Source organism: Lytechinus variegatus, chromosome 6, assembly GCF_018143015.1.
Source record: "Lytechinus variegatus isolate NC3 chromosome 6, Lvar_3.0, whole genome shotgun sequence".
Classification (NCBI taxonomy): Eukaryota; Metazoa; Echinodermata; class Echinoidea; order Temnopleuroida; family Toxopneustidae; genus Lytechinus; species Lytechinus variegatus.
This window is the reverse complement of record NC_054745.1, coordinates 42,359,783-42,384,954: the sequence shown is the minus strand read 5'-3', so window position 1 is coordinate 42,384,954 and position 25,172 is coordinate 42,359,783. Positions and strand designations below refer to the sequence as shown.

At 36.1% G+C, this 25,172-nt stretch overlaps 1 protein-coding gene across 1 annotated transcript in view; it reads right to left on the bottom strand.

Moving 5' to 3' along the window:
• Positions 1-25,172, bottom strand: part of LOC121417856 (MAM and LDL-receptor class A domain-containing protein 1-like) — a 35,989-nt gene that overhangs the window by 7,391 nt on the left and 3,426 nt on the right. The window contains exons 3-12 of the mRNA XM_041611589.1: positions 16,146-16,417; positions 14,594-14,678; positions 13,348-13,521; positions 12,436-12,701; positions 11,406-11,496; positions 10,601-10,741; positions 9,867-10,123; positions 8,232-8,331; positions 6,946-7,086; positions 6,051-6,173 (exon numbers count right to left, since the gene is read on the bottom strand). Of these exons, the coding sequence (XP_041467523.1) occupies positions 6,051-6,173; positions 6,946-7,086; positions 8,232-8,331; positions 9,867-10,123; positions 10,601-10,741; positions 11,406-11,496; positions 12,436-12,701; positions 13,348-13,521; positions 14,594-14,678; positions 16,146-16,417 (1,650 nt within the window). The remainder of the gene's footprint in view (positions 1-6,050; positions 6,174-6,945; positions 7,087-8,231; positions 8,332-9,866; positions 10,124-10,600; positions 10,742-11,405; positions 11,497-12,435; positions 12,702-13,347; positions 13,522-14,593; positions 14,679-16,145; positions 16,418-25,172) is intronic.

Sequence of the window (25,172 nt, the reverse complement as noted above, 5' to 3'; positions counted from 1 at the left end):
TATTATTATTGGTTCATTTCTTTCTGCATAGATTCGATTTCCGTTCATTTATTTCCGACATTGAATTTTTATGTAAAAAATAATATCTTGTCCATCTCACAATTTTCCTACAAAGTGCTTGAAATATAGGGCTTAAATTCACAATTTTTCAGGTCGGAATATCCAATATCTTAAGATTATGGTTCTCGTTTGCCTCATCGATGTCATGATAAAAATGTATAAAGAATGCCCAGATTCTAGGTGTAATCTGAAACACACGCCCTCATGTCTATTGAGATACGCAGCATGTTCTGTGTTAAAAATATTGTCAAGTTTTAGATCCGAACACCAAAAATTTCGTTCAAGTTTGCGTTTTGGACACGCATTATTACTGTAGGAAGGCTACCAAGCACTCATCCTCTTCATGATTTGCAAAACATAATAGATTATCAAGTTTTTAGGTCTAAATCTCGATGTTTTACCCGCTTGCTTTGCGCTCGCATCAATTACCTATCCTGTTTACGATTACAATAAGTGCTTAGAATTTCCATTCTTCAGGGAGAAACGATTAAAAAAAAATCAGCTCGCGCTTTGCGCTCACATTATTTGATTGTTGAAATATGTAACGCTCTGATCTGAAAATTTTGTTCAGGATCACAAACAAATTTTTGGACAAAATAGATAAAATTTGAAAAATAGCTCGCGCTCGCAATATTTGAAATATAATTATACTTATGTTGATTTATATTATAAAGCTAAGAAGTGGTTAACAGGACTAACCCTTCAAATAAACAAAAAAAAGTCAGTTTAGATCGGCCAATCCGATATGGCTAGAACCCCCCCCCCCCCCTAATAGAGAAGGCTGGATCCGCTGCTGGTATTGGCATGACAATTTCTTTTATCATTTTCTTTGTTTTCTCCAATATTGTAAGATTGTCTTGACTTATTCATTCGTCGGATTTACGGCTTAATGTTTTATGTTAACTGTCGCAAAAAGCAAACATATGTAGACAATTAATACATCGCAATATCGACAATTTCGATTGCAAAAACTGATTTTTTTTATGCAAATTCAAAAACATTATAAAATACTATAAGGCATTGCATCCTCAAAGCACCATATCGGTGCAATAATTATTTGGGGTTTTTTTCATAAAGGATTCATAATTTGAATACAACGGTGTAATGCTGGTTCTTGAAAGGCCTTCGCTCACGTTGCGATCGACTGGTATACGAACTGATGGAAAAATTGCATTTTGCTCATTTCCTGAAAGTTTGCTAATTGAGGTTCAACATTATTATTCAATTACTCATAATGAAATTTTAAATAATTGCATGGAATTATTTCGGATTAAAGGTAAAATCGTCATCGATTGTACGATTGCTACGACGTTATAACGATAATATTCTGGATTTCATTTCATTTTGAGGGTTGCATATTAATGGATTTAAAAAACTGTATGGTTTAGATAATAGTGTCTTACTACGTTTTACTTGAAAAATCTGGTCACATAAAACAGCCGTTAAGTGCACGGGCTGTGGCCTTTACAAACATTTGATCATCCTTATTCTCCGTTCAGTTTGTTCCTTCTTTTCTGCCAATCGCCCCCCCCCTCCCCACTTCAGTTCTTCGATCAACTCCGTTCTCCGTTCAGTTTTGTTTCTTCCTATCTTCCCATCGCCCCTCCCCCTCTTGCCTTCAGTGTCTCTTTCTTATAATAGAAAATAATCTGAAGCAATTAGGCCAGACAAACAAAAGTGCTGCCATTAAGGTTGAAGAGTTGAAATAAAATTAACCTTTGATTGACCGAAATGAAACGTGCATGTATTAACAGTGAAAAGACAGTCCATTGTTTTCGAGATTAACGCGCCCAGGGTCAGAAGTCTCTCTCATTCTATTCAACAGAGACCTAAGTAATCATTCTTTTGAATACACGGTGCTCATTGATGCCAGCAATGTATTCAAACGTTAAACGGCGTGTTGAGATAATAATCAAAGCATTATCGATTTTTTTTTTGGCTTTCTCATATAACTCTGTGTTATGTGAACTTCGACGCACTCAGGGTTCATTCACGCGTGTACATTCTCCCCCTTATATATACCCCTTTACCCCCTCCCCTCTCTCTCTCTACCAACATTTTATTTATGTGATTTCGTAGAGGTTTTAAAAATGCAAACCAACTACATATAAAAGAAAATGGACGGTCTTAAACACGTTGAAGCTAGGAAATGATATCACCCCAATGTCGTATTAAAGAGATCGAATGCTATATCATTGGTACATTAAAACTGCCTTGGTATTTACTGAATTGATTTATGTTATAACGACTTCCTTAATTTTCTCAAGTATTCAGTTTGTAACTTTTTCAGTTTTAAGTAAAATCACTTATTTTCTTTGCAGCGATTTTCTTTAAGTAAATTTACGCAAAACAATCACAGTAATCGATATGATCTTTGTAGGTACGCCATCGGTTTATATTCCTATAAATAAAACAATAAGAGGTTCCCAGAACCTAAACAACATTTGAATTCAGATATGAGTGACTACTTAATATTTCTCTTTCAACAAAATATATATTTTGCAAGCTTTAATCCAAAGAAAAATAGATTTGGAGACTGTACATGCCACTCCCGTCCTCTTCGTGAGGACTACCCCAGGGATCTACCCCCTTGTGCATATCAAGAAACACCACCCCAATATATACGGCATTTCATCGGGGGTGTGCTTTAAAAAGGCATTTAGGCAAATATATATTTTAATTATTTTGTTCCCGTGTTGGTAATTTTAGTTGAGAAAAATGTTTTTAAAGAGGATTTCTAAGATCATACAGGCTATAATAAGCTAGCAGGAAGAAAATATTTGTAAAACTGGTCTATTCAAATAATATTATTTTTTAAGAGGGTATACTTGGCCCAATAAGACAAACATATTTTATGTATATTTATACATCAATTCAAAGTGCCTTAATAAATAATGCAATTGTCTTCGTCCAACCCCTTCCCCTCGATGTTAATATTTCCTACAGGAAACTCTGAGAGCAATAATATAGACCTATCTATTGACAGGAGGTGGGGCTGAGAATAACCGAAACAAAAGTGATAACCCTTGCTTAAACGACGCGGAGCGTGATTTATTCAACAGTGAAAAGACAGTCTATTGTGTTAGAGATAAACCAGTGGTCAATTAAGGATAAGAAGTCGCTCGCATTCTATTCAATAAAAGCGGCAACATGAAGACACGACGAACCCAACAAAACGTTGATTTGAATAAAAAGAGCAAAATCCAACAAGCCTAACGTTGAAATGTTCATCGAAATCGGATGCGAAATAAGAAATTTTGACAAATTCACTTAATTTCTCAAAACAGTGATATGCACATCCTGGTTGGTGTATTAATGCAGAGACTGATGACGTAATACACTCACTATTTCTTGTTTATAGGCCTATATATGAAATAAAAAATATTCTATTTTCTATTCTATATTCTATTCATTTTTTTCATTCAAAATATTTTGTTTCTCAAAGTGGGAAGGGGGGGGGGGCACGGGCCGGCCGGATTATGAAAGTAAAATGAATATAATCGAAATTAGCTGTAACAGCTATTTAATACTGGAGAGAGAAATTTGTGATTTCCACTTTTAATACATACTTAATTCGTTTAGCATGTTTGGGGCTACTCACCGATCAATGAGTAGTTAAGAACAATTTGTTCAGAAGTAAAAAAACAAAGAATGGAAGTGTATTTAAGAGCGTTGCTTTCTTTTTCTTTGCGAATGAAAGGGGTCGTAAGACATGCTAAGTATCCGAAATTAAGTTCAAATTGGAACCCATTTGTTTCTTATTTGCAACCCTCAAGAAAAAGCTCAGAAATTCAGTTTTTTTAGGACTCGAGAACCTTTTATTAAGAACCTTAAAGGGTTTTTAGAACCCCTATAGGGAGCGTTTAAACATTTCAAATACTGAGAAGCATACCCCCCCTCCTTAAGAGAGTTAATCTACGACTTCCCTCCATAAAAAGAGCAATAAAACATCATAAGATTTAAGGTCTGATTCAAGCCTCAAAATAGCTATGTCCACGAGTATAGACGGAGATAATTGCTTGGCAACTGCTGGCGAAGCGTGAGGGGGGAGGGGGACTCAAGGGTAATTGCATACACTGCAATGTACTTTACGCCCCCCCCCCCGACAACGTTCATATGACCCACTGAAACTTTTGGAACATGTTGCTTGTATTAAAAAGTGATGAGGTCATAATCGCAGTATCTAAGTCCTTTTACAAACGAGCATTGGTGTTTTGCGTTTTTAAGATTTTGTAAAGGACTTGGAGTGCCCATTATTGGCAGTACTGCCGCTTTGATGTATTGATTTTTTTTAGAAGTTCCAGGATTTTCGACAGGACACAATCATAATAACAGCGTCTCAAACAACCCCCAAAACAATGAAAATGTTTACTAAAGTCTTACAAATTGCATAAGAGGGTGCCGTGAGCTGCACTAAAGACCATCTTTCGACTACAAAAAGTATTGTTACATGCAAACGTTGGCCGAAGAAAAAAATCAGGGCAAAAATCCCGAGAAGTCTTCGGCCTTTCCATAACTGAAAATCATTTTGTTTCTCTCAAACGTCTTTAGTTTTTATGAACCTTTGTGACCATGACATTTAGTCAGTGGTTACTTTTGCACCATCTGATTTGAAATCGGAAGTAATTGAGTTCTAAACGTACGCCATTACGAGAAAAATGGGAAAAAACGGAGTCACTTCATCTTTCTCTCTTTCTACTTAAAGAAGACCCGAATTATCATGCGTCTCTTTGGGGAAGAAATGTCCTCTGGAGCGACATATTTACTCAAGGTTGCATTCATTCATTTTCATTAGGTTAAGAATGTATTTTGATATGCGTTTCGACATGTCCGAATGTATTCATTCCATCCATGATTTATTTAGTTTACAGAGCGAACAAGAACCCCCAGACCTATCCACTTTTCGATTTAGGCTTATGAAGGCGACATAACATTATTTATTCATTTTTAGTTATTTCGAAGCATGCGGCGCAAGCCGTGGTCAGCTGGCAGTGCAGTGGCCAGGGAACGGGCGTGCATGGAGCTGAAGGGCGTGTCACGGGCGTGAAATGAACCTGCACTACTAGTACTGTTAATATGGCGGGAGAGCTGCGTCCGGCATGAACTAGCATTGAATGTATTTTTACTTTGACACCATGCCGACTGCATGCTGAACGGGTAATTACATAGTAGTTAGCGTCCATGCTGGCTGCGTCCGGCATAGGGGATTAATTTGAAAATGCACCGCGATCTTACCCCATGCCGCCTGCGTGCTAAATGAGGTTGTCGTAAGGCCCATGCAGGCTGCATCCGGCATGGGGGATTAAACTGAATCTCGCCTTGCTTTGACCCCATGCCGCCTGCGCGCTGAATGGGGCAATTACTTGATAACGACCAATCATGCTGGCTGCATCCGGCATGGGGGATTAATTTGGATTACCCCATGCCTCTAGCGTTCCCCCCATGCCCCCTGCAGGCTTCACGCTATAATATTTTTGCTCTCTTCCCTAAGTTTGATTGCAATATTTCTTGCAAAGGACTCCTTGAGATGTTATTCTTGCCTGCACTCAATGTCCACTCCAAGGCGATTGTTGAAATAAGGAAAATAGAAACAGGCCAGCTGGGTAGGAAGTTATGGCTTTACTGGTGCAATGCATGCATAGCCTCCACTCCAGGGAGATACAAAGTGAAAAACATATTTACTTAATTTCACCATACATGTGATAGCAGAATTGAAAGCAGGCACCCTGGGTAGGAGGTTATCACTCACTGAGAGACTGCCTCACAGCCAATGATTAACTGGTATAATGCATGCACAACCTCCACTCCAGGGTAATACAAAGTGAAAAACAGATTTACTTACGTTCACCATACATGTGATACCAGAATTGAAAGCAGCCACCCTGGGTAGGAGGTTATCGCTCACTGAGAGACTGCTTCACAGCCAATGATTAACTGGTATAATGCATGCACAACTTCCACTCCAGGTGGAGAAAAACAGATTTACTTACGTTCACCATACATGTGATACCAGAATTGAAAGCAGCCACCCTGGGTAGGAGGTTGTGGTTCACTGACGAACCATGCCTTACGACCCTCAGCCTCAAAACCAACAGGGAATAACATGTACCATCCTACAGTACATACATAAAATAAAGACAAAGAAATATATTAATCATATTGATTAAGACATATGACCAAAAATTGTCATTGAGGGCGCTGGTTCAAAGTCTTATTCACCATAAGGTCCAGGGTTCAAATCCCACAGCAGCACTTGGAATTTACGTGATCAAAACAAAACTTGCATATCAGTATAAAATTATGTTATTTATGGGTTTGCTTAGATAATAAATCTTGTTAAATCTACCAATATTTATTATAATAATTTATTCATGCTAATTTAGGCATGTATTTAGAATTTGGATGTAAACCTGTATCCCCTGAAGTGCATGCTTCTATCTAGAGGTACTTTTATGGAATCTTCATTAAATATATATTAAAAACAATTGTTGGAATTAAAATTTGCAACCATTACCTTTTTCACGTTTAATAAAGAACAAAATACAATTACAACAATGTGATTGAATCAATATCAATATCAATGGAGCGTTGTGGCCCAGTGGATTAGTCTTCTGACTTTGAAACAGAGGGTCGTGTGTTCAAATCCCAGCCATGGCGTAATTTCCTTCAGCAAGGAATTCATCCACGTTGTGCTGCACTCAACCCAGGTGTGATGAATGGGTACCTGTCAAAAATTTAGTTGAAATGCCACCTCGCTGTATAAGGCTGTGGGGGTAAAGCCGGGGTAATAATATCCAAGTCTTTTGGAAGCGCATAGGGACGTTATGACATAATGTGATATGCTACACAAGATCTACGTTATTATTATTATCAATATAAATGTACCTTGGTATCTTCCTGTGGTATGGTCCACATCTGGTCCTGTGTTACTGGTATCTGTACCTCCTTGATTCCTATACCAATTCAAATCATCACCACCGTACACATTATCCCATAGACACGTATCATCTTCAAAGTCACAGAAACCTTCAGGGAAAAAAATATTCACATAAATTAACATACCATCCCCTCAGTGGTTTCCTTTTTTATAGATCACCTTTTATTCATAAAAAAAGGGAATCAATAACAATAATGAGCCCAGGTTGTCACTTCTAGATGAAAGTACGAGGGCAATATAAATGAATACAGTACGGTATACATAAACAAACATAAAACAAGATATAATTATTATTTACATATCAAGGGCAACGATTCAATTCATCAACAAAAAAATCACATTGGAAATGGTGTAAACGTGTGAGATATGTAGATAAAAGTATATCAATATATATATTTGCATTAACAATGACAAAGAAACAGATAAGATCCAACGATATAAAACCAAGATCTACAAAGAAATGCAGATTTGCAGAGGTGATTTCTCTTCTTGTCTCCTTTGATTTTTTTAAATAAAACTTTATTTATTTAAAGATAAAATACTGGTTTCATATGCTTGTTTTGTTCTGTTTATATATCATGAAGTCAATATCTAAAGGGGGGTTCTTGCGATGGGATAACAAAAATCCTTCAAAATTCTATACACATTGAGATGGATCAACTCTAGTTCACTATCTTTAAATATCATACATAGTACATGAGAGAAAACTTGTGAGATTCTGGACCATAACATATACATGTATATTGGGCATAATATGCCTATAATACATGGTTCAAACTCAACTATTTTATTAAATGTGAATAGTAGTATTGGTTTCCCGAAAATAAAATCATTAATTCCTTACATTGGCAATGCTAGGAACATATCGGAATCACTGTTAACAAATGCACATTGGCCCATATACAGTGTTTAACTCCAAAAATGCTTCCTAAGCAATGTAGCAATGTCTATTTATAGCTGATACATAAGTCATATACTGTAAAAAAATGCAGCTATGAAACTAAAACTGGAGCTAAAATAAAACAAACGCTAAGTTAAGATCATGATTTTCAGAACGTTAAAAAAGTGTTAGAAATATTTGCCGGGGAGCATTTCATGACAATAAATATTCAGTAATTTTCACTCACTGATTGTTATAGGCTACTGAAAGCCCAGCATCTGACTGGATAAGACTGCAATAGTCAGAGAAAACCATTGACTATTTGGTCAATGAAATGCTCCAATTTTGACCTACCTCTTGCCACGCATGGCCCTATTTCTAGATTGACATCATCAATTGCTATTTCTCCATCTTCACCATCTAAAGTGGGTCCAATCACAGCCTCAAAAGCAACCTGAAAATAAGAAAATCAGAAATTGATGATTTCATCAAAAATAAAATAAACTGGTTGCAAATCTCACCTTCATTACAAAGGTCAATCAAGCAGCTGTCACTTTGGTACATTGATCAAACAATTGATTGTTTTATCACTTATCATTGATTAATGCAACAATTATTATTAACTAATGTAATTCTTCCGGCAGTTTAATCCGCATTCAAGCAATCCATAAACACAAGACTGTTCACTTAGTAACATTGACCAAACATTTTTTTTTTCTCATTTACTCTTTGAATATGTAGTTTGATCATCCAAGGCCAACCAGGGCGAAACAAAATTAGAATTCATTACACTGTCAAGATTGACCGACTCTTATATTGAAAGGAGAAGTCTTTTATGTCACTCTCTCACCACTTGAGTTCAAACTGATGAAACTCTTATTATCATTATCATACCAGGACCAGAGCTGCCAACCTTGTGCAAGCAAAAAGGAATCATTATGGCAAAAAAAAAGAAATTCCAACAAAAAAGTAAGTTGCCAACTTGGATGACATCATCATCCTTACAGAAGAACTTACCAGTCGCTATATATCGCGATTTGTGCCATGCCCCTCGCGTATTCAACTAATGTATATGTACACGCACGCTATCAAAGTGCGTTGGAAAGCTGGCCGGGTGGCTAGTACACGCGGAAGTACCAGGCTCATCTCGGGCTCAACATGCACTACACATACATACAATTATATACACACATTATTAAAATTGTCAAAAAATGTAATTTTAAAAGAAAAAGCATAATGCCGGAATTTTAATGAAAAAAACATAATGGTTGGCAGCTCTGCAGGATCATCTAGCTGCTGAAGAGCATTATTTTTCAAGGGACAAGATTACCAAATTCTTAGATCAAGCCTTCAGTGTCATTGGATGATTTCAAGTTTTGTGTTGGCTTTGGTACAATGTTAGTGTTGGTGTAAGGAGAAAAGGTTGGATTGTGTTCCCTTTCTTCAATTAACACCCCTTGAGAGATCATGAAAATGATCAAACCCCCATCACTGATAGCTCTAAGCATTTTGAGATATGTTTCATGACCAGTGACATAGTAAATCTGGTGCTATGCTTGCTACATAAAAGTGTCCCAAAATAAAAGGTCAACATCAAACGACACACTCCCTACTAATGCACTCCACATCATCGGCCTGGGATCATCCTGGAACTGCTGAAGAGGAATATTTGTCAACGTACAAGATTACTTGATTCTTGAAGTAACCTTCAGTGCAAATCTATCCATCATCCAATCGTTGAAGAGTCCACCAGGATGTGTCTCCCAGTAAGGTCCTATCAAGGTATTACCAACACATTCCCAGAGTATTAATCCTTTATGATGATACCAGAAAGTCTTACCTTGAAAGAAGAAGTAGCCTTCAGTGTAACCCTATCCATCATCCAATTCTTGAAGAGTCCACCAGGTTGTGTCTCCCAGAACTTTTTACCAACATGTTCCCAGACCTTTGAAGTACTCAGTCCTTTATGATGATAGCAGAAAGTCTTACCTTGAAAGAAGAAGTAGCCTTCAGTGTGACCCTATCCATCATCCAATCATTGAAGAGTCCACCAGGTTGTGTCTCCCAGTACGGTCCTATCAAAGTATTACCAACGCGTTCCCACACCCTCAGAGTGCTCAATCCTTTATGATGATACCAGAAAGTCATACAGTCACCCTCAGACGTTGCGGGGATTTCTTTGGAGTACAGGATTGCTCGATCTTCTTCACTAACCATCTCAGAGTGGTTTGCATAGATGAAGTAACCTTTGAACGGGAGAAATGCAATGTTTTGAGGATAATTGCAAGGTAGATTGGCCATGTGCTCAAAAAGCAATTGATTGTCAGTACATATTTTTATCGTAATGCTTTTGAGGCATATTCATTAAATCAGCACATCCGTGATATGTTTCTCATCCAGCAACTAGCGAGCAAACCTAAGAGAAGTCTACTTTCAGCCAAGTACGGCTTATTCACTGATCATAGCAGGCAATACGTTGAACAACATTCAGTTTAAAAAGATAAAAATAGGAATTTAGAAGGTAATAAATTAAAAATGCTGGTTCATGGTCTTTAACTAGAGCAAGATATATCACAAATACATTTACAATTGTCGAATACATTCAAGATCTTGACAATTAAAATTCTAATATTACACACTACAAATTGATATGACAAAGAGAGTAAAGATAATGGATGGAAAAAGTGTGGACAAGATCAGAGACTTCTGAGGCGGTGGCTCACCATTAGGTGTTCCAAGGCTGTGATCAGGAAGATTCATTCCTGGTTGAGGATAGTCAAACCCTGTACCTCTTGACCAATCAAAATCATCTAGGACAGTCTCCTGCATCCAACCGCACATATCATAACGGAAGTTACATTCCCCTTTGGATTGAACAAAATGAAAAGTATTCACAAATACATAATTATAGGTAAAGTCTACCCATGACAATGCTGACTTGATAAACAGAGAACAATCAAACAAGCATAGTGCCATAACTATCATCAAAATCCGATGTAAAATAATTAGAAAGTTGTGACATTTTAAAATTTCGCTTATTTTACACCTTACAGTGATATGCACAACAATGTAAGTCGATGTTGTCCATCACTCACCACAAATTAAAAGTTTATTTTCTTGTTGTTGTATGTAAAATATTCAAGATGTTTTTTTATGTAAGTAGACCAAAGCTATGTGTAGGAACACCTTAGTTTTATTATGCTTATTGTAATTTTCTCTGTTTATTCAAATCAACTTTTTGTTGGGTGGACCTGTCCTTTAATAGTCATTCAGAACAGGTTCATGTACACAACCACACATGGTTTTTTTTAAATAAAATTCCCAGTGAGATTGAACAACAGGGACTTTGCATGATTTGATATAACTTTATTAAGATGAAAAATTTAGGGAAAGAATAACGACATCAAAAACAAAACATAACAGAGAAAGATAAGTCCGGGATATGAATCATTATTTTCAATGAAGGGCAGTAGTATAATATAATTGTTTTTAACACCCATATTTTTATATAAATATGATAAGGCTTACTTGTTGCTGGGCAGGGTCCAAGGTAGGCTGAGATATCATCTATTGCCATGTCACTGAAAATATTATCACCAATCGTCCCTTCTATTTGGAACTAAGACAAAACATGAGAAAAACATAGATATACTCTGAGATTTTAACATTATTCTCAGATCAGTCAAGATATTGCCACATATTGCTCCTTCTATTTAAATTAATACTGGACAAATCACCAAGCAAACAGTGAGAAATGGTGGAAAAACACAACTTTTAAAACTGAAAATATGCTTCAAATGTTATTAAAAAAAGAGAAAGAACTTTAACAATTTTTATTCTAGTTTATTTTTTTTCATCACAAAAATAGGGAGATCTTATCAAAACGGGAGCATAGAGTTTGTAAAAATTCAAATTCTTTGCTCCTAATTCATAGTGGTGTGAATTAAAACAGATAAACAGGGAGGGGTTTTGCTGTTTCATATTTGTAAGAGAAAGCAAGAGATATATGCAGCATTCAAGGGGCTTCAAGAACGAAAATTAAAAGAGCCAGGAGGAAAAATGTCCTACCCTGTAAATGAAATTAATATGCAAATACGTTGAAAGCTAACAAGTAATGACATGTAAATTTAACTATGGTACGTTCTGCGCGATTCTAGTAAAAGAAGATACGCAACAAACACAAATTTTACACATGCAACACATAGACAGATAGTCATTAAAAAGTCTGACTCAAAAAGGTGGAAAAATAATAAATTTGGGGCATTTTATGTGATGGCCTCAAAATGCAGCCTTTCTTATCAAAATACCTGAATCGTGTGCAAAGTGAATAGCTGTTCAGACATGGGGTACCATTTATTTTTTTCAATCTGAAAATGACTGCCCGATGTTTTTTCAAAGAAAATCCTTTATTTCTCTCAATTTTTTTATGAGAAATTTGGTACACCTACTCATAATAAAACAAGGAACATTATCAAATGAAAGATTTGTGAAATGATAAGAAACTCATGTTAAATCACTGAAATCGATAGGTGCGCCGGCCCGGGGACCACCATCATACCTCAAAGAGATCCTTAGGTGGGTAAAAGTCAACGTTTGCAATCTGCCAGAAATCTCCTGTATTCCCTTCTCTCATCCACAGTGTCCCTCCATCTGAATCGTCATTCTCACCCCTCCATTTGATTTTGAGTGAGCCCATATTCTCCCCATTCATGTTATACCACATCTGGAGGCATATGACGGGCTCGGTCCTTCCATCTTGTACGGGGGAGATCAACCTTGCACTTTCATAGTAATGATTCCCAGACTGGGTATACAAGTAGTATCCTGAATTCAATAAGGTCAAAGGCCAACTTGGTTAATAAGTCTGAGAATGAATCACTTCCAAGATGTTCTATTAAAATTTCTGTTCCTAACAAGGGGGCCTGAACCACAAAGCTCAGCAATGATCGTAGAACATTTTTCTACAATTAATTGCATGGACTACAATGAATAATCAATCGTGAAAATCAAGCGTATGATTAATTCCTCACCTTTGTGCTACAGGCCCCTAGTAGGTGTTTCATAAAGCTTTTCATAAAGTTATGCATACACCCTCCCTGCCCCTGATATCATATTTTCATAGGTGCTATGCCAGCTATGTAGCAATATACCTCTTCGTACAAGAATGGTCACCAAACATGCATAACTTAATACAGGTGTGAGTGTTCACAAATATAAAGATCTGAAAAAAGCTGAAGAGTATTGAGAAAGTTTGAAATAGAAAGAGCTCCTATAATTTTTGTACAGAGGAGAGCCTAAATTAAGCTAAAAATTAAACTGAAAATCAAAATAAAAGAAATCTGAAAATCAGCTAAAAATCTTAACTCTCACACCCTTCTCAATAACAACTTAATGAAACAGCCGATTTGTATGCCAAATGAATGAGAAAGAAGAAAGAGAGAAAATGAAAAAATGGAAATAACTAATTTACCTGTTCCACTGGTATGATCTTGACTAGGACCTGTTCCCCAACCACTATCACCTGATCGACCACGCCTCCAATCAAAGTCATCTGATTGGTCATTAGTCCATGAACATATGTCATCCTCAAAGTCACATGACAGGGGTTTGAATGTGTAGTCAGGTGATGCTTCAGGTGGATAGACTATAAAAAAATCAATGGACAAAGTCACATGACAGTGGTTTGAATGTGTAGTTAGGTGATGCCTCAGGTGGATAGACTATAAATAATCAATGGACAAAGTCACATGACAGGGGATTGAATGTGTAGTCAGGTGATGCCTCAGGTGGATAGACTATAAATAATCAATGGTCAATGTCACATGACAGGGGTTTGAATGTGTAGTCAGGTGATAGACTATGAATCATAAATGGTCAAATATATGGTACTTGCATTGGGATCTATAAAAAATTACGAGCTTTACTGTCAATACAAATTAAACTGTAGTGTTTCAGAAATTAATATATTTATTTCTTAATATTTCTAGAAGAACTCAGGCATTTCAATGGAGAGATAGTGACTCCTGTCATTTTGCCATGTCATTGATTCAAGCGATTTTTGGTGCAATAAAAATAGGTTTATTGTAAAGTTGCTAGAAGTTTGTCTTCTTTCTTCTCATGTATTTCACTTGATTTTTCAGTTCTATTTTTAAAAAAAATATTAAAGCCTAGTTAAATTAAAAGGAAAAATACATGCAGACATTTTATGATCAACACATTGTTTCATGTCCTCATCCCACCGCGGTCTTCCGTCCTTTGGAAAGGTGTTAATCCACTTTGCCACTCTCGACCCAGGTGCTAAATGGGTACCCGATAGGATGCAAAAGTTATTGTATGTTTGAATTTGCCAGCCGCGTTATGATCGACTCTCCGATGAATGCAAGCAATTAATGCTCCCCAAAGGAGTGGAAACTGTGCACTTTTTGTTGGGGATTGAAATTAATCCAATGACCAAATATTATGCTGTAAAACGCTTTGAGCCAATATGGGAAAAGTGCTATTTAAAAAATATTATTATCATAGCTATTATTATTCATTATTATCATTATTATTATAATTATCATTATTATCATCATTATTATTACCATTATTATTGTTATTATTATTATAACCACTTCAGGGCAAACATATTCACAGAATCTAGTAATGAATTGGCACATTATTAATTGCTGCAATTGGGCCAGCATTAACCAAAACTTACAACAAGCTTTACTTACAATCACATGATCCTCCTTCTAACGCTAGATCATCTATAGCGATATCACCGTAAGGAGATTCAATGATCATACCCTTGATGTATACCTTAATAAATAACAAGAAAATCAAACAAAACATGGTTGCATTCAATTTCACTTCACGATTCAGGATTAATGATTCATTATTTTTTTTCATTTCATTTCTATATTAACAAATAACCTAACACAGACCTAAATGAAGAATTGTTCAATCACTCTGATACAATGAGTATGAACATATATTCATATTTTTTTTCATTCTTTCTGGAATTAAACACATCTGTAACATCAACCAAAGCTACATTTTGAATTCAATACACATAACCTTTTATTTAATGAAAATAAGGAATCGTTGTCATTCATGCAGAAAAACATTTGGTATAAACACATTTGTGCAAATTATCTTATTTTCATGACTTGATCAGTCAACTGTACATATACTTCAATTAAAATGACATCTTTTCCCTTGATACACGATTCTTTATTATTTCAAGTGATTTGGCTCATTTGACAAGAATGAAAATTGAATAGACAGCAATCGTTAATAAACGCTGTGCAAAATTCAAGGAGAAACTTTTTTCTCTTTATTATGAATGTATAATACCCTTTTTAGACAGGCTAAAATTTCCTTAACCCCGTACTATTGGCGGGGCTAAATGGCAATTTAGCCCCACCTATAGTACGGGTTAAGCTTAGCCCACTTTCGTTTTACACAGCGTTTTTGCAAAGTGGGCTAACCCCACCTATAGTACGGGATTATTTGGCCCTGCAAAAAAGCAGGGTTATCCCACCAATTGCGGTGCTAAGAGCAATAGTACGGGGTTAAGATCGCATGTGTAAAACGAAAGTAAGCTAAGCTTAACTCCGTACTATAGGTGGGGCTAAATGGCAATTTGGCCCCACCTATAGTACGGGGTTAAGGAAATTGTAGCGTGTGTAAAAAGTGTACGAGTGAAGTACTTGTACTACGAATGATCGACAAAAACCACATAGTCCGGGGTTAGCGAGTTTCGTGTGTAAAAAGCAAGCATTCCTTATCCGGGTTAGCAATAACAATTTGGCATGTGTGAAAAGGAAAAAAAATAGTACGGGGTTAAGGATAGTACAGGGTTAGCGATAGTCCGGGGTTAAGAAAATCCTGTGTAAAAAGGGCCTAAGTAAACAAAACAGGAACAACATAAGTTAAGCCATGAGATAGCTTCCCATACATCCCCCTTCTCATTTCTTATTTGAATCTTGTTATGAACTAAATCTAAATTTTGATGTGTGCATATCTCGTTTTATTTTTGTTTATATAAATTACTGTACTATTTTCATGATATGTTGCCATGTATCATCTTCGTTTTGGACAGATGACCTGAGATTATTGCTATAACTATTTCCCTTTTTATAGATAAAAGGTGCTTTACAAAAAAATGGTGAAATATGATCAAAATTAGCTATACTAATTGAAATACAATATCAATTAGCTTTACTGATTGAAATACTATCACCCCTTCACCCTAACTAAGGGGTCAATATAATATATACTTACATCACTGTATGCATCAAAGTCAATGGAAACTGCTGCATTGAGCCATGTATTCCCATCATCCTGCTGCTTGCCTGATAACATCCATACAACATGACTAGCTGAGAGAGGTGAACCATCGGTAGCATATACCATCAACTCACCAACATTACGACCATTCATCATATACCAGAACCTCAAGCACTGCATCCCTCGAAGGTGAGGCTCGCCGAGGTGGAGGAGGGCGCTATAACCAGGGAAATATAACTGGTCCGAGTCCACCAAGAGATAGTGACCTTGGTATAAGCGATAGTAATGAATTTGATTCGAAAATAAGGGCACATGTTATATCACAGGAAATATAACTGTTCTTATTCAGTGAACTTGACAATCATTATAGGGACACTATACATTCGGAAATATAAATGGTCCGAGTCCTCCAGGAGATACATGTAGCCACCATGATTTCAATTTTCATTTTCATTTCATTTATTTCAATTTCAACAAAATATAAATCAAATAAATACAATTATAACAAGTCAACATCATAAAAAAATATACCAAGGTCATTAAATTAACTTAACCACTTGACTGCGTAGCACGTAATATTACGTGAATCAGAAGGATTTTGCCGATAGGAGTGATAAATTTAGTGAAAGATCTGGTCAGAAGAGGAGGATTTTTTTAATGAATTTTGGAAATAGTGATGAGGAAAGTGATGTGATTATTTAGAATTTTTTCCCCAAAGTTGCTGCCGGTTGTAGTCCCAAATAGATCTAACTTGTTAGTCCCATAGTAGCACCAGGGGGGTCAGTGGGCATTACAGTCTATAGCAGTCAAGTGGTTAAAAAAGACATGTTATAAGAGTTACATACAAAATAATCATGTGTGAAGGAATTGTGATTTATAATTTGTGAAAATGGAGGATCCCACTAAAAAGCAAAAGTTGTATATTGTGGGATCCTCAAAATATGACAAACGAGAAATAAATTTTACAAATCAAAATATAAACCATGATAAGGGATAGAGTAATTCCTATCCCTAGATAAGGGACCGCATCCATATTGTATTGGCAGCGTGCACCCCGCGAGCACACCCCCGCTGCGGTAATTAGTGAACAGGATGTATCTCCCCGCTAGACGCAGCTAGCGGCGGCGCGCTGCTCATATTAAAGCAGATTAACAGGAATCATTAATCCTAGATTTTATCATTGCAGCTTCTCGCCGCTTCTCGCAGCTTGCACGCGGCCAACTTGCAGGCGAATACTCGTACTCAAAATGATGTGCTTTCTAAATCCGTTGGTGAAATGTGCGCGACCGATGCGGCGATTTTCTTGTCTGCCCGACACGAAATGAAGGTATTAAAGTATGAAATATTGAGCTAAAAAGTGTCTTAGATTTCTAGCAAAATAATTCTTATACATTTCGAGGTGGAAAGATTCATATTGATATTAGTTTTATATTATTTCCGTTGCGTAATAATGATCTATTTCTTCCAACAAAGTACGATCATCACTTATTCTTAATCCGACCCCGACATGAAATAGGACATAGTAACTTAAGATCATCGCTTGCGTGTTTGTTTAGGTCCGTTCCGGCACGAAATGAAAGTATAAAAGAATGAAATATTGAGCTAAAAAGTGTCTTAAGAGGTTTTAAAAATATTTCTGGTACGTTTCAATGTGGAAAGATTTGTATTCATGTAACTAAACTTTACGAAATAATTATGTACGATAATCGCTCGTTCTTGAATTCGACCAGACAATCAATAATACAAGATATGGAATATTAATAGATAAATGGGTCGTAAATACTTTTAAATAGTTTGAAGGCGGAATGAATCTAATTACCCTTCGTATAGTAATCTACGGTATTTTCCCAAATGTATGATTATCGCTTGCCTGTTTGTTTCCGCTCCGGCACGAAATGAACGGGGAAATTAAGGAAATATTGAGCTAAAAAGTGTTTTTAATGGTTATAAAGATATTTCTGGTACGTTTAAAGGTGGAAAGATTCGTATTCATATAATCAAACTTGCGAAATAATTATGTATTTCTTTGAACAATGTACGATAATCGTCGCAATTCGAACAGATATGTAATAAAACAAAATGTATGAAATATTACACGGATCCTAGATTATTCGAAATATACTTTTAAAATGGTTTTAAGGCGGAAAGAATCTAATTACCTTTCGTAATAATCTACGATATTTTCCAACAATGTACGATTATCGCTTGTGTGTTTGTTTCCACTCTGGCACGAAATGAAGGTATAAAAGAATGAAATATTGAGCTAAAAAGTGTTTTTAATGGTGTTAAAAATATTTCTGGTACGTTTCAAGGTGGAAAGATTCGTGTTCATATAATTAAACTTGCGAAATAATTATGCATTTCTTTGAACGATGTCCGACGATCGCTTGTTCTTGAATTCGACCAGACATTTAATAAAACAAAATATATGGAATATTAATAGATATGGGTCGTAGATTATTCGAAATATACTTTTAAATAGTTTTAAGGCGGAAAGAATCCAAATACCTTTCGTTGTAATCTACGGCATTTTCCAACAATGTATACGATTATCGCTTGCGTGTTTGTTTCCGCTCTGGCACGAAATGAACCGAGAAATGAAGGTATAAAAAATGACGTATTGGGCTAAAAAGTGTCTTAAATAGTTTTGAAAATATTTCTGGTACGTTTCTAGGTGGAAAGTTTCGTGTTCATATAATAAAGCTTGCGAAATAATTACGTATTTCTTTGAACAATGTACGATAATCGCTTGTTCTTGAATTCGACCAGAAAACAAAATATATGGAACATTGACAGATAACATGTGTCCTAGATTATTCCAAAATAGTTTTAAGGCGGAAATAAAATAACTTTTCTTTTCTTCGAACAATGTACGATGATAGCTTGTTCTTGAATCCGACCCGACATGAAATGACGCAAAATATTTGGCACGTTAATAGATAAAATATGCCGTAGATTTCTAAATAGTTATGAGGCGGAAAGCATCTGACTGCCTTTCGCAATAATCTACGGTATTTTCAAACAATGTACGATTATCGCTTGTGTGTTTATTTCTGCTCCGACACGAAATAAAGGCATAAATGTACGAAATATTGAGCCAAAAACTGTCTAATAAATGATTTTATAAATACTTCTAGTACGTTTCAAGGTGGAAGAATTCATATATATCTAATTAACCCTGCTTAAAAATTAATTATTTCTTCCACCAATGCACGATAATCGCTTGTTCCTGTTTTAGAATGATATAATTCGCCTTGCCATTAATTTGATGGTTCAAATTACAAAATTTGTGATTTTATGCCATAATATTTGATGCAAAAGTATTCAAGTAATTTCATTTCATTTTACATAATCATTGGATTATTTTGTCGCAGCAGGTGAGTGTAATGGTGCTTCTTCGCAATTCATTATGTTTCCATACTCGTGCAATGTATACACAATCAATTTAGAAGCCCATTGTAACGAGTAGTCTGAAAAACGCTCAAGCGCAATGAAAAGAGCAGGATCTTTCGCAAAATAGTTATGTCCGCTACGCCCATGACCCTTCAATGATAATTAAATCAATATAATCTACGTCGGATACTTTCTTTGAAAAGAACTTGCCGCGTATTATATTGTGAAAGCAAATGGCCGCTTTGATCTTTAATGACTTAAACAGCACCATTGTTAGGTATTTAATCAGTTAATCTTAAAAGAGGATAAGAAAGAACATCCTGTGGAGTCTACTTTTTTGCCCTGCCTCTTATAATATTTTAATGCTTTTAAAAGTCATCCAACACTAGAATCTTTTGAAAAATTGTTCGGCGATTTCATGTAAACGGGGGGGGGGGGGGGCTGGGTGTCGAAAATTATTAGACCTATAAAATCCTGGGCACGTTGAAATCAATCCTTTGGTATAATTATGTACATATATATTTTTAGGGCGGTAATGTCAATAGGCATCTAAAAAGAATACCTTGTTAGAAGGCGGGATTATTAGAACTTTGATTATAACTTACCTTTTGTATCGGCGTGGGGATACAAAATCTTTGCAAATTGTTAACATAATTAAAAGAAAGATAAACTTAAAAATCGGGGGGGGGGTATACAACCAAGTCCATACTAGTGAGGGCACTAATAGATTTACCCGGGGCCACAATGCCTAGCTGCCCTTTCAGCTACTTTAAAAGATATGCCTCATTATATTGCTATATAACTAAGATCAGATTTCATTTGGCCTTTGTAAATGGTGCAAGCACGAAAACACAGCACGAAGCGCGCTTGAATTTTCTATAAGGCATATCATCAACAATTTTGATAGTTTGGACATTTAGAGAACGTTCGTAAATAATCAAATGAATTAAAGCTTCCATTTGTTGGGGGAGCCAGGGAGAGGGTGGGGTGTATGACATTTTGTGTCCCCTACGCTTAACTGACTTTTGGAAGGACGTGTTCTCTCTCCCCCCCCGACATGTTTGATGTCTAACTACCCAAAACATATAATGGTCGGCTTGGTCGCTATTTTTTAAATCCCGTTCTTTAAATTTTCATGATCTACTTTTCATACTTGTTTTTTTTCACATCTTTCAATTCATTGTATTTGCGTTCTTTTCTCTGTTTTTAAACTTTCTTTTGCTCTCGCGATTTTTCAAATTACATTTACAAAATTATAATAACCCGAACCACTTTTGAAATATAATGTTCGTCTGTTTATTGCGTGCTCATTGTAGTTTCATGTTGGGGTTATTTTTGCACCATTTGGAATAACGTCAACCTGGTCAGGCTTCCTGCTTTCACTTCTGTTCAAAGAATTCTTGTAATTGTTATTTTTGCCAAGAAAAGCACAAAGGTCGTCCTGACAAAAAAAAGAGATGCTAACGTAAATGTTTTCAATGAAGCTCAGGGTCAATGAATTCGATCATGGGCACTAATCACTCCTTTGTGAAATGACGAAGTGCCAGTTGCCCGAACTTGTCACAATAGCTCTAATTCTATAAGGAATTAAATCTATTGTTCCTTCGCATTTTATCGTTGAGAGGATAAAAGCACATTTGCAACATATTTTGCAGCTCTAACCTTGTTGACAAATTAGACACAGAAGAAAAGTGACGCCTATTGGACAAAATTGTTAGAAAAAGCATCAATTAACTAGAAATGGCACGAAAGTGGCAATGATTCTGCATGGAGTGGAAATAGAACATGTCGTCCCTTTTTCAGTCCACGTTCATTTACCGCCATGTGCTGTGTATATAGAGCAACATAAAATTCTGAACGCAAAATATATTTTGTCATATTATCATTATATATGTATTACTGTTTTTTTAAATCCCCTTGCCCGCCATCCGGGGTAGGAGGATGGGCGGCGGCAGGGTAATTTTGATTACGGGGAGGAGTAACTTTTTTGTATACTTAATTTCATATCGGGTCGGATCAAGAACAAACAATAATTGCATCTTGTTAGAAGATGTAGATATTATAGCATAGTGCGAATCATATTCTTTCCGTTCCAAAACTCTTCAGAAGTATATTTTTAATAATTCAAGATCTTTATGAACTCGATATTTGTCAATTTTATATCGCCATTTTATATGTCGGGTCGGATCTCTTTCCGATTCGAAACCTTTTAGAAGTATCAGCTAGATCGAAACTCTGTATATATCTATGATTTTCTTAAAGTCGACCATCATTTTATAACGGGTCGGACCAAGAACAACAATCGTATGTTGTTGAAAGATATAGGTATTCATAGCCCAACAAAAATCAATTATTTCCACATCGAAAGTCTTAAAATATGTTTTTATTGACAGAGGATATCTTTTAACCCGATATTCCATACTGAAATACTTTCATCTCATGTCGGATTGGATCAAGAATAAGAAATTTTGCGACTTTTATTCCATTAAAATATTGCCTTTTCGACTTTGTCGGGAAAATTAGTCATTTCATTTTTTTCTGACAGAACATGGGTTCGTCCATATACGGAAATATCAGTTATTTAAATCGTTTACACTCGCATTAAATTTAAAATCATGCGTGATCGGTCCTGCATTAATTTGAGATGTTTGTAACTCCATTTCATTTGCCTTTCCGATACTGCCGGGAAAGTGTCATTTATGTTCTCAGAGAACATGAATTCAGTCCTAAAGATATATGAAATTTATCTTAAATTGTTTGCACCTCAAAACAATCGCTCTTACATCAACACATGATCAATCGGAAATGATGGCGAAAATCAAAGAACGACAGAGATATTCCATGCATCCAACAATGGAATCGGTTCGCGAAATACGCAGTAGCACCCATTCATCATGTTCATAATAAAATATAGAGGGTGAAGTATGGAAGCTTAAAAGTGCCACCGAGATGTTGAGATAATTATCTCGGGAAGTCGACATCTTGATAGCAAAAGATAAGATGACGAGATCCTGGATCTCATCATGTTGACATCTTTTAGAAGAGATGATGAGATGACAAGATCCTGGATCTCATCATGTCAACATCTTTTAGAAGAGATGTTAAGATGACGAGATCCTGGATCTCATCATGTCGACATCTTTTAGAAGAGATGATGAGATGACAAGATCCTGGATCTCATCATGTCAACATCTTTTAGAAGAGATGATGAGATGACAAGATCCCGGATCTCATCATGTCAACATCGTTTAGAAGAGATGATGAGATGACAAGATCCTGGATCTCATCATGTTGACATCTTGTAGAAGAGATGATGAGATGACAAGATCCCGGATCTCATCATGTTGACATCTTGTAGAAGAGATGATGAGATGATGAGATGATCTTGTCATCTCAACATCTCTTCTTAAGATGTTGACATGATGAGATCCAGGATCTTGTCATCTCATCATCTCTTCTATAAGATGTCAACATGATGAGATCCAGGATCTTGTCATCTCATCATCTCTTCTACAAGATGTCAACATGATGAGATCCGGGATCTTGTCATCTCATCATCTCTTCCAAAAGATGTCAACATGATGAGATCCAGGATCTTGTCATCTCATCATCTCTTCTAAAAGATGTCAACATGATGAGATCTGGGATCTTGTCATCTCAACATCTCTTCTAAAAGATGTTGACATGATGAGATCCGGGATCTTGTCATCTCATCATCTCTTCTAAAAGATGTTGACATGATGAGATCCAGGATCTTGTCATCTCATCATCTCTTCTAAAAGATGTTGACATGATGAGATCCAGGATCTCGTCATCTTATCTTTTGCTATCAAGATGTCGACTTCCCGAGATAATTATCTCAACATCTCGGTGGCACTTTTAAGCTTCCATAGTGAAGAGTTTCCTCATTTGAATAACAACATGCGGCACTAAAAAAAGGATTGTCACATGTATCAGTTCCCATTATGTGTGTAATGGCCCTAGCCTATTTATTCACAAAATGTTGCTAAACTAAAAAAAAAATAGGCCTCAAATGATTGGATTTATCAAATACTGCAGTATGGAAATTACAATGAGTATCATACAGTTTCACTTTTTTTCAAAAGTTAGATGTTTTGTATGGGGATGTCATCTGGATCCCAAGCGTTTTCTTTTTCTTCATTCAATGTTTTTTTTTAATAAGAAAAAAACTATGGACTACTAAACCGCACATCCGGGTTTTTTTATTATTGTTCCTGCTCGAAATGATATAGAGCGATCAAAAGACGGCGTTTGTAATTTGCATTCGACCCTTAACGCCCCCGCAATCCCCCCCACCCCCTCTGCGTGTGGTCTTTAGCGTCACTAGGGAATTGTTAACGCACTATAGAAAACTGGTGGATGAAAGGCTGATCGGATTTAATCCCGTGCCTAGAAAGACAGTATTGAAGATCCTTGATACTGAAAAGCACTGATTTTTATACCGAGACTTAAACCTCGGTCACATTTGATCTACGGCAGCCGTAAGGCGAATTAAAACAGCCGTTTATTCATTTGTTTTATATACAAACCACCTATATGCAGCTGGTTCAAAAATGTTAAAACGGCTGTTTCCGACTCGCCGTACAGCCGCCATAGAGCAAATGTGACCGAGGTATAAATGGTAAAAAAAAAATTGACAAGCAAAAAAAAGTCTTCACATAGGAGAGGGGTCACTTATGGCTCGTCAGGGATCACTTTGGACTCGTCAGGGGGGGGGGGGGGCAGGGATACGTCACTTGCATGTGTTGTGACTCGTCAGGGGGGCAGTCTGCCCCCCCCCTTATTAGGTACGCTAATGGTGCTGATCGTTGACTTTGGCCGGTTTATTAGGTCCGGTAAGAGGTAAAGGGTTGGAATAAAAATTTTAAACGTCTCAGATTAATTGAAAATCGTTCGAGACAGAAATTATTTCAAAATTGTTTTGATTGGGAAATTATATTGAAATAATTTAATTTCCTTTGAGAATAAACTCTCTCCTAAAAAGAAGTACAATTCACGTATCTTTTCAATTAAGTCAGAAATATAAGTCCTAAATACATTAGATAAATGGTCTCAACTCTCAGATCACAGCTCATGATCGATCGGAACGTATTTCAAAATTGTTTTGAGGTGGAAATTATATAGAATTTGTTCAGATACCAAAGCTCTTTTTCCTGAAATAAATATTATTCGCTTATCTTTCCAATAAAAGGGAAATACGTTGGAATAAAAGTACTGAACATCTTAGTCCTAGATTAATGCACGATCGTTCGAGACGTATTTTTGAAATTGTTTTGAAGTGGAAATTATATATCATGAAATCAATTAAAACCTTCCAATGTAATTTTTTATTCTCCTGGAAGAAATACAATTCGCGTATTTTTCCAAAAAAAGTCCAACAGAAGCAGATTGCGTTCCCAATAATTTTCTAGAATCAAGAGTGCCTACAATATCAAAAATTCGGCATAAGTTAAACAAAAAACCCAACATAAATATACCCAAACAATTTATACGATGTCAGAAACAAAATCGAAATGTCAAAAAATCAAAACAAAAATATCATAAAAGGAAGTATTTCAAACCAACATAAAAAGTAAGGCAGTATGTCTAACAAAAGAAAAAGAAGTA